We start from the raw sequence: 17,628 nt of genomic DNA, 5'->3' as shown, positions 1-17,628 counted from the left end.
TAGTGGGTTTTGGGAGCAATAAGCGAATGAGCTGATTTAATAGCTCTTTGCCTAACAGGAGATCTCTCACCATCCCCATCCTCCTCTTTGTCCCCTTGCGCTAGGTCTCTTCTACTACAATACAACCTTTCAGTGAACTCATTTAACTGATGGGATTGGCAAAAAGCCGGATGGTTTAGTGGCAGACCTGGGCAAGCCTGGGGCAGTGTGGGCTTTTGGTTTTTTGTGGTTTGTTTTTTTTTTTTTTTTTGTTAAACTGTATCTGAAAGGGGCCAGACAGCTGCCACAGCTGGCAGAAAGCAAGCGGCAGGAGTGCATGCCAGGGCTGAGAGGTCCTGCCTCCGCTCGTGGCTTGCCCCTCCCCAGCATCTCTGATGACACTCTCTCCTTTAGGAAGGAGCACCTTCAGTTAAATTAAACTGTGTTTTTTAAGTAAGAATAAATTTAAGCTGCTTTAGCTCTGAATAATTCCAGATAGCAGTCTAGGTAGTTTTAATGTGGTTTTACTAATCTTCTTCAAAATCTAATTCAGACTAGCTTTCGTGAGGTCCTTTGTAGCCAGCTCTCAGTTTGTGCAAAGTGCCTGCAAAGTTAATGCAAAACTTGTGTGGTGTTACACACAGAGTCATTTAAAAGAAAATAAAACCAGAAAGGACCTCTGCAGGGTGTCTAGTCTAATTTTGTGCTCCAGTCAGGTCTGGCTTCAAGACTGTCTTGGATTTTGAAAATGCCCAGCCTGAGGAGAGGGATTGCACATCATCTCAGTCAGTGCTCGACTGTTCCTGTGGTGAAAGGAAACAGGCAACGGATAAAAGCTGTGCTTTAGATGGCAAGAAGGACCTTTATTTCTGTTGCAAATGCAGGGATTTTGGAACAAGGGATCAATACCTAGCCCTAGGCTATGGACAAAACTGTAGCTGGATCATCTTGAAATGTTGGTCAGGGCCTTGGTCCAGCTTTGACTTTCAGAAATGACGTGGTAAATTGAGACATGAGATTCTTGACCCTTCTTGGAGGCTTGATGGGGAGTTTGAGGGTGGCTAAAGTGTTTTCGGGTGAGCTAAAGCCAGTATCCTCTCTCTGTTCAGAGCCATTGCAATGGCGGGTGCCACACAGTGTACTCGTTAAGAGCAGTGACAGTTAGGCCAGTTTAAACAAAGCCGCTGTTAGTCAGTCGAGGTGCCCTCCTGGCCGGACGCAGCGCACTGCGGGTGCGCGTGTGGGCTGAGCATGGAGGGCTGGGCTCCTCCGGAATGGCTGCCTGAAGCCCCACGCCCACCCTGACGTTATCGGGGAGAGGTCACCGTCCTTCCCCTCACTCAGCGTTTGCTCTGAGTGCCTCTTCTCCAACACGAATCCTCACAGAAGCGGGCGGGTGGACCCCACGCACTCCTCAGCGCAGCCAGAGGCACAGAGCGGGTGACGACGCGGGTGGACATCTTTGGAAGCAAGATGAGGGGAGACCAGGGCGCGGGCCGCGCGCGGGTCTCGAGGGGAGGCTGGCTTGGCCTCCCCGGGCCTCGCAGTGCCCAGGGCCACCACTGGCCACCTCAGGTGGAGGGGAGGAGAGATGTGCCCATCTGAGAGCCGGGCGGCTGGTGGAAGGCCTCTGGGGCGGGGCCTACGTGACGTCACAGGGCCGCCGTAACTGCCCGAGTTGTCCTGGCAACAGTCATTGCAACAATGAGCCACCAACGCTGCGGGCAGCCTGCCTCTCAAGCACAGTACACCGACAGGTAAAACTGATACCATTTGGACATGCAGAGACAATTTGGAATAGATTTACGCCCTAGCTAGCTGTCAGGACTGGAAAAAAGATTTTTCTTCACCTGTTAAGACAGGTTTAAAAGTTCCTGATACAACCATGCTTCTAAACGTGAACTAGCGCTTGGGCTCAACCTTTTCCAATGTTTTTATAGTTCTGGAGCCTCTCAACTCAGTTGCCTGGGACTCATACAGAACAAAATTACGGTACGTGCCACAAGTGATTCCTATCCGACGACCAAAGCGTGCATGACCCAGCCAGAAGAGGAGTTGCGCAATGGAAGTGCAAAGGTTATTAAACCTGATGGACCATTTTTAGGTATGGCGGTGTTTCATTTTTTACTAGATGCCTGTATGTTTTTAAACTCAGTAATTCATTTTTTCAGGATTCTTGGGAAAGTCGGTGTGTTCAGAGATCTCTGATGTAGGTAGCTTGCCCTCATGTTACAGTCTGCTCGTGCTGCATTCAGACATTAGCCCTTTTTTTCCCCCGAGAAAGCCTGCCAGTCGTTCCTCGTTCCCATATTGCTTGACTGGTTGAAATTTTGACCTCTGAGGTGAGGGATTTTACCACCCCATGCCCTGAAATTCTCTGGTTCAGTACCTAACGTTTTGTTTTTGTGACAGCACTTTTGAGGACCTAAATACTGTGCTAAGTCATTAGCCTGAATTTGTAATCTAAAAAAATTCACATTGAGGAAGTCTCATATACAAATTCATAGGCTTTATAGGAAAAACTTTGCTTTCCACACTTGCTAATGCTGATTAAATTTTATTTATGTCTTGGCCATCAGTAAGCAACTGCTACCACAAGACCATGGTTGGTTTTCAAAAAAAAAAAAAAGCTTAAAGTAAGGCAATGCTGGCATGGGAACGTGGATTTCATCATTTTCCACAAAACAGAAAGCATTTAGGTGGTATTGTTTGTTATTAAACTGTTCTGAGTACCGTTTTCCTGAGGAGCCTGGAGCTGGCTGCAGAGAGGTGCAAGGTGAGCATCCCCTTTCTAGGCACTCAGTGGTACGGGCAGCGGCGGTCCTGCCCGCAGCAGCGAGCTGAACCAGGTACATCCATCTTCATTACGTAAAACAGGCTCTCACTTGGCTGCGGCCGCAGTCGTCCGCCAGCACGGACATCCCTGACAGCGATGGTACAACGCTTGCTCTGCCTCAGCAGGGCATTTGAAGCCAGCTTTGTCACAGCTTTTTGGAGATACAACACTAAGTGTGTGTGGTCTTGACACTAAGGCAGCTCAGCACGGGTTGATACAGGGACATGGAGTGGGGACTGCTTCCCCTGTATTGTCTAAACTGCTCTTTAACGGCAGCGTGAGAGGAGCCACTTTCATGGATTTCAAAACTTCTCCTTGGGGAAGTTCTATTTTACATGTGAATGATCTGCGTGGTTCCTGTTGGTGGTTTAAATAGATCTTAAGCAAATATTTAACATTAAATAAATGGGGTCTGAAGATTGACAGTAGGACAGTTAGGATATTTGGGGGCACTTTTGTTTCAGACTGGCATTGAGGAGGCTCAGGTAGGACAGGTCTTGTTGCTGGTAGGTCACGGGGGTGACTCTGCAGCGTGCTTCGTGCAGTACAAATCAGGAACTGCGGTTGTTAATCATGTTAAGGCTTGGTTATGTTCTCCGTTATTCTTTTTAAGGGATTCAGAGACATGACTTTAGGAGGTGTTTTGTTTGAATGCTGGTTACACCATCAGCTGTGCCGGGGGGGTGTGTGTGTGTGTGTGTGTGTGTGTATCTACACAGAAATTAACTTGTCCCGATGATTGTAATGCATTCAATTTAAAACTGCTAAATTCACACTGTTCAAAAAATGGAACTGTGTGCATTTGCATGATTAGGTTTCTTCTTGAAAACCAGAAGGGCAAAGTCCAGGGAACATGCAGGGTGCCAAGGTTATAAAGGTTTGGCCTCCACTGCAAAACGGAAACAAATTCCTGCTACTCCTGAGGACAAGCAGTACCTAAGCACAGCTCAGTCTCTGTGTGTCTGATGGAGAGAGCAAGCTCCAGATTTTCTCACCAATACTCATTAAGTCTCCCTCATGTACCAAACGTGAGCTGCTGGTTTCAAAAAAATAGCTGGTTTGTGTCACATCCTCTGTTGGATTGCAAACAGGTTTTACTACAATGATTTTCTGTAACATTCTGATAATTTTCTTTTTTTTTTTTTTTTTTTTTCTTTTTCTTTTTCCCTGCCTGATAGCAGAGCAAGGAGCTCAGGTCTTTTTCTGGAAAACTGAGATTCAGCTCGGGTAGTGTTGTTTTTAAATTCTGGATGCGTTGCTTGCGCACACTTGCATTGTTCCTCCAGTTGAGAAACGCATCTTTTTATAGAGTTTGATCCAAAACGCTGTGCAGGCCATGTTTTAAAACTTCTCCGGCCTTGATCCCAAGAACTGTTAAATTTTGGGTGTACTGTTGCTGACAAACCGGGGGTTATTTAACAAGAGGGGAACATTTCAGCTTAAAATGTGGTGTAAGTTATGGTAGCTCAAAAGTGATCAACACCAAGTGTTGGTAGTTTCTTTAAGCAGTGATGTGATTAATTGTGTAGACTTGTTCTCCCTAGGCATTAACGGGGGATCCTTTAGTTATATGGAAGACCTTTGCATCACACTTGGGAGCACTCTCCTGAAAAAAATGCCCGATTTTGAGTATTCAGTGCTTGAGCTTATAAACTGGAAAAATAATAAAAGCACCATGTATATAAATAACCAGTAAAGCCTTCCTACCGGTATCACTCCCCAGTTGTTTTAATACTGAATATTTCTTTGTTAATGCCTAGCTCGATGCAGCTTTGCTACCTGTATTCTTATAGATCTTGAAATGCTAACTTAAGTCATTTTTAGAGTTTATCTGGCTTGGTAAAGTCTTTAAAACAACTTTCTTGTCTTCTGCCAATCTCCCACATCATTCTCTTTTTTTTTTTTCTTTTTACCCTTATTTCAGGAAGAAAAGCACAGGTCAGAAAAGCACCACAAAAAATTCCAGATCCTGTGCCTGTGAGGAAGAGATCAACGCCCATGAACCCTGCAAACATAATAGGGAGGACTTGCACACAGAATGTGGTTTGTCGGCGGCCGTACAGGGATAGGGTGATTCATTTGTTGGCACTGAAGAATTACAAGAAACCAGAGTTACTCACTCGCTTGCGGAAAGATGGTGTCCACCAAAAGGACAAGAATTGCCTCGGAATGATCCTTCATCAGGTGAGATCATAGAGTTTGTGCCAGAAAGTTTTCCTTCCTGCTATTCTTTTCAAAATAATTTTGAGCTGTGTCACTTCAGTGTTTAAATCAGAAAATAGTGAACAACTTAATGCTTCTTGTTTAAGTTTTTCAATAAACTTCATGCAGATGCCCCAAACTGCAAGTCAGTGTGAGGAAAGGAAAGACAGATGAAAAAATTCTTGGCGAGTGGTTTTGTTTTGCTAGAATGCCAGGCAATATTAACTATTTCTAGCTTTGTTTCTCCTAATATCTTATTTTTTCCCTCTCTCTTTTACTTGGACTGCTCAGTTGAGAGAAGTTGACTGTGCGTTCTCTCAATTGTGTGAAATAGTTTGTCATAGTACTTCATGTTTTTTGTGACGAGTTTATGTGAAGAGAAATTTGGTAACTGCAATCGCATAGGTTAGTACTTCGTTTGAACGTGGCTGGTGGCCTGTAAGTGGCACTTGACTTCCCTTGGGATCTGCCGGAATTGCAACCAAGGGAAGGGTGTTCCAGCGAAATCGTAAATGCTAAAGGTGGTGGTCCGATTTTGAGCATATTATTTCTTTGCTATCATGTGGACTGTGTCTTTACCTTCCTTGAAACTTTTTTTTATTCAGTAGCTTTTCCAGTGCTCCTTTAAGTTCCACCTGTATTTCTTTATCACATCCCTCAAAATTACTGGTAAGTCTATAATGTTGTATAGGTGAAACTTTTAAGCTGCGTGTTCAAGAGCGTCACTTATTAATTTGCTACAAAAGCAGTTCAGAAAAGGCTTCTTAAAGTACCGTAAGATGCAGTGGCTCCTCCCTTACTTTTCAAATACTCCCCGTACCCATAGACTGTGGCTGAATTAGGCACGTATTAATGTGTGAAGTAGGAATATTTCCTACTTGTCTAGGAAAAAAGTGTTTGGGAACCTCTTAAAGTGAGCAAAATTCAACATTTATACAGCTTTGGTTCATCCTACACTGAATTCTAAAACCTCATTCCTTGAATATGTTAAGTGTTATTGTTTTGTTTCCCCAGTGCGATGGTAGTTGGTTTTTTTCCACCCCGAAGACAGACACAATTTAATGACAGCCATGTTCTTACCTACAAATTGAAGGAGTCAATCTATATTTTAAGTTGGTTATAAAATTCTAAAAGCTCAGCTCCCTAGAGCGTGAAAGGTGCAAAAACTTCCTCTTGTCCCATTATGCTTGGCAATGTTTAAGGAGACTTTCCTGGAGTCTGTTTCCTGTATGTGGTGTGAACCTCAAGGCACCAGTACCTCAAGGTACTGGTTTGCATCAGAAATGGTCGTGTTAGCAACGCTACACCCTGAAAAGCCTTGCTCATGTTTTTCTTAGCTCTGTAATGAGTTTTTTTTTTTGTACAAATCTAAAATCAGCAGCCTGAACTTGCTAAGATCTAATACGCACAGATTTGCTTCTCTTAGAATACAGCTTTAGTTGTTTTTAACAAGTGAATTACTGTTTAAGGGTATCTTTGTTACTTTTAATTGTTTTTTTAGATGGGGACAGACAGACATGGACACAGGCATGAATTTGCAGTATTTACCATGTTTTAGAGGAAAAAAAAATAGGCTGAGCTGAAAAGTGGTGGTGGTGTGTTGATGAGTAGTTACTCCACATTTTGTATCAGGCAAAGAGAGATAGTTTTGGGGGTTTTCCCTGAAACTCTGAACAGGTGTCAGGTGATGAAGTCTAAACCAGCACTTTAGGTGTCAATGATCTCAAGGGCTTTTTAGCTCATTTTAACCTTTTGAGTACACTTTGCATTTTTCTTAAGGAAGCTATAAGCCCATTTTATTTTCAAAAGTATAGAGCGAGGCATGCACACAAGCCTCTCGTGACAATACTGAACCCTGCGTCTGCAGAATGAAGAGCACGTCTGGCCTGCACACCTCCCCTTAAACATTTCAGCACTAAAACATTGTTAGACATGAGTACAGTTACTTTTTTCCCAATTGGTAAAACTTTGATATGGCTTAAAACTAATGGGATAGATGAAGAATTCATCTTTGTACCAGAAGTACTTGTCCAGCGCCAGTTAGGTTATCAGGTACAACTGTTCAGCAGAGAGATACAGTTTCTTGTGGCTCAGGCACTTGAGAAAGAAAAGCAGTTGTGTTTCTCAAGACAAATGATGACATAGTGCGTTCATTAATGTGATGATGGAAAACAGGCGTTGTTCCAAGCACAGTCTGTGCTCTGCCATTGCCGTAGAGCTGTGTACAACCAAAGAACAGCAGGTGTCCTCCCGGAGTTGAACAAATCTGAATTTGTATGTGGAGATAGTGTTCTTCAGTTCTTAAAACAAAACAAAACAACAAAAAGCCCAAAACAAAAGAAGGCAAACAAACCCCCCACAAAACAGGCCTCTCGGCATATTTCATGCAGTGAATATTTAAAGTTTTGGCATAGTTTGCCTTGATTCCCAATGCTGTATTACAGACCCCTGGTGCAGAGAGAGGTTTGCAGCAGTTTGGGATTTTCTTACCTTCAAATTTCTACATCCCAAATTGACCACATTTTTAAAAATTGGTGCTCGTTGCATGAGAGCTACTCGGATCTTCACATCTAAAAAACCTGGAAAACTGGTGTGTGATTCTGTTTTCAACTTTAATTTTACTTTGCAGTAGTGTGCATTGAGGTATCACGAACATTTATTTTCTTAAATGTCTGCCTATAGGTAGCCAGCCTGAATACAAAGGATAATTCTTACAGTCTGAAGGATCATCTGTTTAAAGACATTCAAAAAGATTGGCCTGGATACAATGAAATCGATAAACAGTCATTGGAGTTAATACTTTCTAGGTAAGTTCAGTCTCTAGGGGAAGGAAAATTGCCATTTAAAAACCTTGTTCTGGGAAATGAATGTCTGTCTTCCCTATAATGAAAGAGCTATGACATAGACATTTTTTGCCTTGTAACCTGAAATGTTGGGTCATGCTTACAGAAAATTAAATTCATCTGAGGATGCCCCCAGCACCAGTCATTCGGGATCTCCTGTAACTCCCAGTAAAGATGGCCCATCAAATGCTCAGGTATTTTGTACTTTTTTTTATCATTATTTACAGTGTATTAAGATTTATCACACTTTACACCGATGTAAAAGTTGTGATGTGAAGCACTAATATTGTCTTAAACACATGAAAAACGGAAGCATTTATCTTTAATTGGACGTTTCTTCTTTTGAAAGGTGGTTGCACTGTCAAGGACTGCAAAAAAACTTAGTCACGTAGCTTTAAGGGCTGCTATATTTAGTGTTCTGTATTTCAGAATGTTTATTAAAATACTTAAGACAAGATGGGAAGCACAGAAAGCCTTTCACCACTGAGATATTTACATTTACACAGAGGAGGGAGGGCACACCTCTGTGTTTCCCTAACTTTCTTTCAGAGCATGAAATGGTGCAGGTCCCAGGGACCTCTTCCCACCTGCCTCCCTACCCACAGAACGCAGATTTATTCCAACAGGGTGGCACAGAGCCGTGCCTGGGACTCCCGGCCCAAGCTGCCGCTTGTACATCGACGTGAGCAGCGTGCGCTTGCTAGAGGAGAGGATGTGAACCAGCTGGAGAGCAGCTGGGACAACAGCTGCAGCAAAACTGGGGGGTTTACCCGTTCTTATCGGCTTTGCACATCACACGCTCTGAGAAGCATGCCGCTGCGTGCTTCTCGGGGCCGCTTTAGTAAATCGCGTGGCTGTGTGCCAGCAAAAGCTGACTCTTCACCTGGTGTGTCCGAACGGAAATCGGTGCCTAAACGGTACCAACCTGACCTCCTCGTTTTGGGGAAGCCTTTGCTAGAGCTGCTGAAGAGAGTGTCTTTCTCCCAAAGCCTTTTAGCTGTAGGTTTGAAGAACGACTTGTTAATCATAAAATTAGAAACCAAGGATGAAAGAAACCATGTATTTAGCTGCAGTACTTCCTCGTTTGACAGCTAGTTTTGGAGAAGAAAGATGTGTTTTCAACAATTGCCAGTTCAGAACCGTTCCTTTTCCAGAACGGGAGCAAAACTTAGTTCTGCTGGTTTTTACGGGTTTTTTTCTTTATTATCACAGAAAAGGGTCTTGAATTCCTCTTCCGTCGGTCCTCTGAACAAAAAGAAGAGGATCTCTCGCCTGGGCAGTGGAATCCCGTCCCCGCTCAGAGACCGCTTGTCTGCCTTCAGGGAGAAAGCCGCTGCCGCCCCTCCGCCGTCTCCTCGCCCCATGACCACCTCCATTCCCGCTCCTCACCCGCTGCCTGGGACGCGCCTTCACGCTTCCAACCTGCCAAAAACTGCCAGCTCCACCTCCCCCAGCACCCCTGAGGGGCAGGGGACACAAAACCTGCCCATGGACAGCTTCAGTCCTAATAGCACTAAGGCCTGTGAGGACCAGCAACAAAAATATACCTCTTGGAGTTCTTTGGGGATCCCAGAGCCTGCCGGGGTGCAGGTGAAGCCTCCTAAGTCCACAGGCAAGAAGCTGCACCAACTGCCCGGGAAGCTAAAAGAGCGTAAGGAGAAGGATGAAGGCAAAATGCAGCACACTGTGAGTGTGAGCATGGAGGAGAAAAACCTCAGAAGAGAAGAAACTGCCAAGCTGAGTACATCCTCCTGTTTGGATTCGGGTGAAGGTATTAATACGCTGCTTTTCCTAACTCCTGTATGGGTAACCGTGGTGCAAAGAGACCTGTAAAACGAGGGACTGGAAACCCAAATGGTCTATTTTTTCACTTGGCTTTGCCATTATCCCTACTTTATGGTCATGAAGAATCCATATTGTTTTTCCGCTGTTGTATTACCTTGTAAATGTTAGTTTAAAGAGAACAACAACAAAAAGCAGAAGCTGTTCTGCTGGAAGCTTATCTAGAATTTGGTTCATTTTTAAGAATTCTCCCTCTGTAGTACAAAAATCGTTAGAAAGAAACCTGAAATGGATTGCTGTAGGGCAGAAACTGGTTAAAAGGAAGAGCTAGGAACTAGAAAAACACAAGGAATGGAGTTTTTTTTCCTTAATTTCCAGTAAACTGACAGTTCACTGAACTTACTCTGCTTCTTCCATGAGCCAGTTTTAAGGTCTGCGAGCTGCAGATAAAACCTGTCACAGGTTTATGGCATGCTAGCTTACTGAAACACATAGATCAGACTTAAATGTATTTCATGGCGTATCACAATGCAAGGTTCACCAGCCTCTGCCTTTTCATGGAGAGCCTAAAACCTGCATAAACTGGCATGAGGTTTGCTGGAGTTTTGGTTTGAACTGTGCTGTGAGCTCCTCTCTATCTGCAGAATTTATTACTTCCAAAGATGTAGAAACGGTGTGCACTGAAAATGGTAGTGAAAAGATAAACAGCAACCCTCGGAGAATACTTGACTTCTTGACACACACACACAGAGAGTAGGGCAGAGTTCAGTTCCTTTGTTAAGTCTGTGTGTTGTCTAATTTCAGAGGTTTGACGTGCAAATGAGAAGTCAGGTTTAGCCCTTTCCTATCACAGCCCAGAGGCGTGTTTGGACTAGGCAGGGTGCCTCTCTGAAGTGCTGTTGTGCTTGTAGACAAGGGTGCTTTGAGATGCTCTTTTCACTTTTACCCTGGACATACTACACAGTGCCCACGTGGCTTGGGATTTCTTTGCAAATATTTGTGCTTTCAGATATTTATGAATTTATATACAGGTGAGGGTCTTTCTGCAGATGCCAGTAACGAAATTCTGAACAGCTAGGGAAGGAAAAATCTGCACTGCATTTCAAGTTGGTGCTTACACTGAGCCATGTCAACAAACACACCTGAATTTTTGGAAATGAAGCGCTCGCAGTGAAACTGTTCACCTAAGTTGTATTGTACATACCGCGACCGTTAATATTACTGTTTGCATTTCTCTCAAATGTTGTTCCCATTTCTACACCACTTTTTCTACTCCTGCTGTACTGCGTAATAATTTTAATACTAAAAGTAAAAGAATAGAGTAGAACATCACATGATAGTTCTTTTTCCCCCATGACCTAAAGCTCGGAGAGCTTAGAGATTGCAAGAACAGTCGAGCTTTAGCAGAAATACTGTGTTTAAGCAGTGGCAGTGGAAGAAAACAAAGAATATATAGGGCTGTGTGTTTTTTAACTGCAAGACCCCAGATGAAAAGCAGAGAGAGATTACCAAGATCTTGAGTGTTCCTCCGTGTTCCAGCTAACTTTTCCTTATGGCCGCTATTTTTCTTATTTACCAAAAAGTCAGGAGGCTCCTGAAATATTCCTTTAAAAAGAGGGACTAGAGATTAAGTGTACTGTGCTCTCATAATGCCATTTGAAAGAGCAAAAGAGCAATTTACAAGTGCAAATAACTTTCAAACCCAGTTTTGCCACGTTAATGAGGAGCAAGTCTTTGTTGCAGGTCATTGAAGCCTGAATGCCAGGAACCTATATACAATGCTCCTGACTTTCCTGCTTAGAGTGCTGAAATTAAATCTGACCTCGGATACCTGTAATTGGCAGGGAAGGAGGGATAAAAACATGGCACGAAAAGAACTTCAGCTTTCTGCTCTATTTCTTGCTGGAACCTGGACGTTGAGATACATCTATATCTACATAGATACAGATACATCTCAAGCTGTTGTCTTTTGTGCAGCCACATCTGTTGCTGCATAATTTGAATGGCTGTGCAGACGCCACATCGTGTCTTCAAATAAGAAAAGCTGACCTTGGGTTAATACTGCGGTAGCGCAGAACCTGTAGAATAAAGTAGCCGTGCCCTCTTTCTAAAGCCCGGTACTGCCTACTATGGAGAAGGTCATGTGAGCCCTATTATTAACTTACAGAGCTTATTCCAAGTAATTTACTGTGAGAATAAAACTCTAAAGGCTTTCTTCAAGCCCATTAAGCTGGTATTGTTTGGCTACATTAAAAATCTGTTTACCGCAAGTGTCAAAATTCTGCTTTTCTGTAGGAGTTGAAGAAACTTGCACTGCCTCCACAGGTTCTCCTTCAGCAAGCCAACCACCAGACTACTTCACGTGAGTAAAATAACAATTAACTTTCTTGCCACTCATTGAAGCAGATGAAAAATCACCTATAAAAACTCTCGTTTAGCTACAAAATTGAGAATTGACCAAAATGTAGTTTTAGAATAATGACAAGTTCCTTCAAGTCACCCAGCTGCCTCATTCAACTACCTGCAAGTTTTAAACTCTGAGGGTGTCCCTTAATTATTGCGGTGCGAAAAGAAGCCATAAAAGGTAATTTTAATACCCTTTAGAAGAAGACGTAAAACATTTAATTTCATTCTTCTTCAAGAACACCATAAGAAAGGAACACGAACCTGCGCTGTTTTCTTTTTAGAGGCAAGGCAAAACAGGAGGAAAGCTGAATGCTAGAATACATAAATTCGAACACCTTTCCTGCACTTTCACTGCTTAGTGCATTCTAAGGTGGAAAGTGGGGAGGGAAGGTAGCAGACTTTAAAGTCCAGAGTTACAAAGCCTATATGTGAGCTAACAGGAGTTAACCGTCAAAGTTATTTCTAAAGCTTTGATGTAAAATGGTCACTGGCTAACTTGAAGCTGCAGCAAAATATCCAATTTCACCGCAGAATTGCAGACCAAAGAGCTAGAGAAAACAGAAGAACCTCAGTTCAGATTTTAACTTTTACCTGCTTAATTTTGACTACAAAGCAAGATAAAAATACATCAAACTTGCATGTGAAAGGTAACATACCTACAGTGACTGCCATGTTGCAGTCTGTAAAACTACAGAAGGACTTCCCGGTGAGTTTACTTTTGGCTCCTGAACAAGTTGTCAAACATCAGATTGACATTTCCAAAAAGCTGAGATTTACCTGCTCTATAAAAAAGCTTTTCATCCGTGACAAGTGTTAAAGAACTTGCTTCAAAATGAAATACCTCTAATACCAGAATCATTTGGTTGCCTAAATAGTTCTTGACAGTATCAAAACTTTCCTAGGAGGAGGGTTTGTCTTTACCGTTGCAAAACGGGGAAGTAGCTTCTGCAAATGCCCAGTGTCTGGGCTTTTCCCCCACTGTTTTACTGGTGGCCTTTTTTAAAAAATGTGAAAGTTGAAGGAGGCCGCACTGGAATAATTGTGGAATAACGTGGTCAGCGCCACCTGAATTTCTAATAAAATGGGCTTTTTGGGGGGAGGATGGGCACAGTGGGGAGCAGTCTAAAGCTCCTTCCTCGGTTGGAAGGATGAGTTTGAGAAGGTTTTGAGGGGCCTTCGGTGCTCAGAGTTGGAACGAGCACCCCGACAGGTAAAGCCAGGACGAGCCCGACACTTCCTAGCAGCGCAATTGCCCAGCGTCAGCCGCAGCAGCGGCGCTGAGCCCATGGTCGTGTCTGCGGTGCAGGAGAGGAGGGAGAAGTGTGTTAAAACGCTGCGAATTGCCAAGTTCAGCAGCTTCTGTCAGAGGAGTAACATCAGCAAGGGAGGTCAGGCCTCCGCCTAGCGCTTGAACTTTGGAGCATCTTCTGCCTGTGCTGAAGCAGACGGCATGGCAGCACTGTGCGTCTCACTTACTCTATTAAGTGATGCTCCATGGAAAGACTGAAATAAGTCTGGCCCTGCAGGGAAGCAGTTTAGTGCTTCACGTGTTAGGCTGAGAACTCAAACCGATGTTTAATTCTTGGCCTCTGCTGCGTGCCAATGAAGCGATCCAGCTCCCCGCTGTCTGCTTCCCAGTCAGCTGAGGGCAGGGATACTGAGGAGGAGGGTTATTTGATGTAATCTAGTATTAAAGCCGGATGCCAATAGCTACTGTTAAAAGTTTAAAAAAAACCCCAACACAAAACGACCACCAACAAAAGAACAACCAACCAACCAACCAAAACCCAAAAACCCCAAAGAAACCTTCATGCAAGGTTTCATGAAGTTGGTTTAGTTCTGACTGGGATTAAAAACCTTAACGAAGACTTCCCTGTGAAAGGAGCAACATCTGGAGCAATCTCACAGATAATCTACTGGCCACAGTGTCCTGGAAAAAAATTAGGGTGTGCTGTTTCAGACTGATCACTACAGAAAGATTGAAACCTGAGAGCACCTACAATTTGATCCAGTTTAAAGGACTTTGGTAGTTTATTTCAATTTCTCTTCCTGTCTAAGTGCTCTATAATTCATGAGTATAATCACAGCTTTAGCATAAAGATACTTTCCATCTTAGTCTAAAGAAAGATGATGAGAGTAAAGGAACTCAAGCTTTTTAGGCAAAGCTTAAGGAAGAGCTAGACCAACCAAACAGATTCACCTTTCTCCCCACTTCTATCCTCATTTCTTCCCTCTGCACACGCCTACATTGCGAGTGCTCTGCTGGGCTCTAGTCCTGTGCTCAACTCCTGCTGTGGGATGTAACTGTGCACAAGCTTCACAGGTCCTTCCCAAAATGCTGGGGGGCACCTGTAGTTTTCTTTTAAAAACCATCCAGCACTCTAACCAGGTGCCTCTGGCCTGGGATACATCACTGAGCAAAGTTGTCATCTGCATTGGTGCAGACTTTCAACTTGTTAAAGTTTTACTGCTCGTTAAAATTAATCTAAAGGTGGTTTGAAGGATTTGTCCCCGTGTGGAGGTGCCTGTGTCACCCAAAGAGAACGGGGTCTTTAGGCTAGGAGGACCAGAAGCACTGGTGTGACAGTGTTAAATCTGCTCCTGGTGATTTGAGGGAGAGGGGAATGAAGAAAGTTTCAATCGCTTCAGTGGCTTTAAGCATTTAAGGGTTTTTCCCTCCTTAGGAGGTGATGTGATGGTGGTTTTTTTTTTGTTTCAGACCTCTCTGCAGTTTGTTTTTGTTGCTGTATTGCAAGTGCCTTAGTTGAATGGACATCAGTGGAACTGGTGTTCCCTAAAATAATAAAACGTTATCATTAACTATGCTTGGCTGTTAGGTTTTTGGCTACATTTGTGCCTATCTGACTGCATCCAACACTGTAAATGTAGTCCCTTCCAAAAATGTAATGGAAATGAATTTTCAAAAGTAAATATAATCTAATGAACTTCTCCCTTCATAGAAAGAGATTATAATCTAGCAGTTTCTCTTCTCTCTCTGAAGCTGATGCATTTATTGATCCTTCTATATTTGAATGATTGCTCATGTTTTCTAAGTATGCTACGCCTTCCTTGTGCACCTTGTGAATGACACTCTAAGAAGTAAAATATTAGCAAACAGCTCTCACAGAAATATGGTAGATTTCCGTAATTACCTAAACACTTTCCCTTGGAGCACGTGTGCTTACTTGTAGAAGCAGTCAGTCATGTAGTTAACTGACTTAAAGCTTGGGTGTCTGTGCTTGATATTCATTATGTCCTTGGTGTGAAATTGCATGTGTGCTTATTTTTGCACCAGAAAATACACAGCCATAGTCTCATACGAGCAACGCCAGCGTTACAAGAATGACTTCTGTGCAGAGTATGATGAATACAGGAACTTGTATGCTCAGATGGAGAGGATCAGCCAGCAATTCATGAGTCTTGATGCACAACGGCACATGCTTTCTCCAGGGTCCAAAGAATATAAGGTAAAGAAGGATAAAACTGTGAGGATTGTGTTTCATCTCCCTCTTATCCCTTCCAAAAGCCCACATTTTCAGCACAGGCAGACCTTTCAGTATATATATCTGTTAAATTATATTGACGTGGTTTTAAAACGAACACCTGAGACTGAGTAACCGGTCGCAGGGCTGGAATTGCCAGACTGGCTCATGCTTCGCTGTCGAGGCGTGGGGGTGCTGCGGTGCTGTTACACAGATCGGGGAGAAGATTGGAAGCGCGTGGAAACCAGCAGCTGTAATCCCAAAGCTTTCCTGACCCTCTGTTTCCCATGGTTTTATACCCTTAACTAAACCTGCAGCCACAGGTTACCCATCTTCCTGATGCTAGCTATGATTCTAGCAGAGAAGGGTGTTCAAAAACTGATACTCTGGCCTTCCACTCAGACTTCTCTGATTTGGACATACAAATTCCTCATGTTCAGTACCAGAATTCTTTAATTCTGTGTGCACGCTGAGGATTCTTGGCTGGCGTTTTTTTAGTTTTTGGTCAGATTGCAAGTGTATTTGTGAGCAGAAGGAGTATTTTAAAATCCCCGGTACTGCTCAACTAGACAAAGGGAAACCTTTTAGAATGGGCATACATCCTCAGACCCTGTGTGGGCTAGCCCGGATTTTTGAAGCTTGAAAAAACCCTGCAAAAAGTTGTTCAGCCCTCAAACTCCACCTATCTGAGCTGTCTGCAAACAGACAGCAGCGTGAGCGACTTGTCAAAGGGAATCGTCAAACACATGCCCCTTTTGTTGCCTATTTACACGTTTAATTGCAGATTTGGGGTGATGTGGGGGGATGGGAGGTTATTTTTGCATTTTCTGGTAGTAGTGAAATGTTCTTCATGTTGTCTTCATGTTTGTTTGTCTGTTTGTTTTTTCCTTGAAGATGCTTTGTGAGGAAGTCTTAGAAGAGTACCGAAAGTTAAAAGAGGTATGTGTAAGACCAGATTTGTGGGAGGTAGTAATCACTGAGCCTGGCTCAAGGGTATTTTTAAGCAAAGGACATGAAATATTTAACTCTGCAGAAACGTTTTCATGCCATGATTTTCTTTTTATCTTATCTTTACAGTCTAGCCCCAGCTACTTTGAAAAGAAGTGTAGATGCCAGTATCTCCACAGCAAGCTGTCTCACATTAAGAAACTAGTAGGGGAATTTGACGAGCAGCAACAAGAGTTATAGCACTAGTGTCCTGCTTCGACCAGGACACGTGAATGGACAGAAGCTTATTTATTTAAAACTTAAGATTAGTTTCCCTAAGATTCTAAAAGGTAGCATTGAACCTTTTTGTTACAGAAGTTTCCGTATTAGCAGAGTTAACTACTTTTATTGTTGTTGATGTTGCTTACATGTGTATTTAAAGCTGCTTCTTCTGGTCCCTTCTTTTCGTCAAGATTTTTGTTTGTGCATTTAATTAGTTTTAGCAGTAGATGACTGGGGAGCCAGTACCTTTACTATGAAGTTGTGCCCATATTAGGAAAACATTGTAGCAACCTGAAACGCAGATGGATAGGTGTAAGGCTGTTTTCTGACCTTTCTTGTTAATGCAAACTCTTTGCCTTAAATGGCAGAAGGTTTAGAAATTAGCACAAAACAAAAAAACCACATTGTTTTGGAGGGTTAAAGAGGCACGTAGATGTGCAGTATACAGGGCATTTTGTGACAAAAGAAACTCGCCCCTGCAATTTAAACCCCCCGTTGCAGTGGCTGGTTGCCTTAAGGTGTTTGGTTGTGAATATTTAGTGTAGTTAAATCATGAGCTGCACTGCTTCCCGCTTTGCCGAAGCACCTGGGAAGCACTACGTGGCCTATCGGTGTCTGGAAGCGTGTGCTTGTACTGCGTGTGTGCGAGAATGCGTGGGTGTGAGCGTGTGCGATGGGGAAAAAAACCAAGCTGCTACTCTAAGTAGGCCAAACGCTCAGGTTAAAACAACTGACGAGTGTTGCTGTAGGCTTTTTCCTACAGAATTGCTACTTGTGTTCTGGAAGGTGAGAGCATTTCCATTTCGGTCATTTGTCAGCTTTAATAATACTGGGGAAATTGATACTTTACCAAAATGAAACAGATATATAGTTTGGGGGCAAGATTATG

The 17,628-nt window shown here is 43.2% G+C and overlaps 1 protein-coding gene across 1 annotated transcript; it reads left to right on the top strand.

Annotated features, from left to right (window-relative positions):
* Positions 1-1,683: 1,683 nt before the first annotated feature.
* On the top strand, positions 1,684-16,718 carry LOC141918760 (RNA polymerase II elongation factor ELL2-like). Its single transcript, XM_074813626.1, has 10 exons — positions 1,684-1,736; positions 1,920-2,083; positions 4,740-4,999; positions 7,700-7,824; positions 7,967-8,054; positions 9,073-9,631; positions 11,938-12,004; positions 15,344-15,515; positions 16,425-16,469; positions 16,608-16,718. Exons 1-10 carry the CDS (start codon positions 1,684-1,686, stop codon positions 16,716-16,718), a joined length of 1,644 nt encoding a protein of 547 aa, XP_074669727.1.
* The last annotated feature ends 910 nt before the right edge of the window (positions 16,719-17,628 follow it).

This window comes from Strix aluco, chromosome Z, assembly GCF_031877795.1.
Source record: "Strix aluco isolate bStrAlu1 chromosome Z, bStrAlu1.hap1, whole genome shotgun sequence".
Lineage (NCBI taxonomy): Eukaryota > Metazoa > Chordata > Aves > Strigiformes > Strigidae > Strix > Strix aluco.
This window is presented reverse-complemented; position numbering and strand designations above follow the sequence as displayed.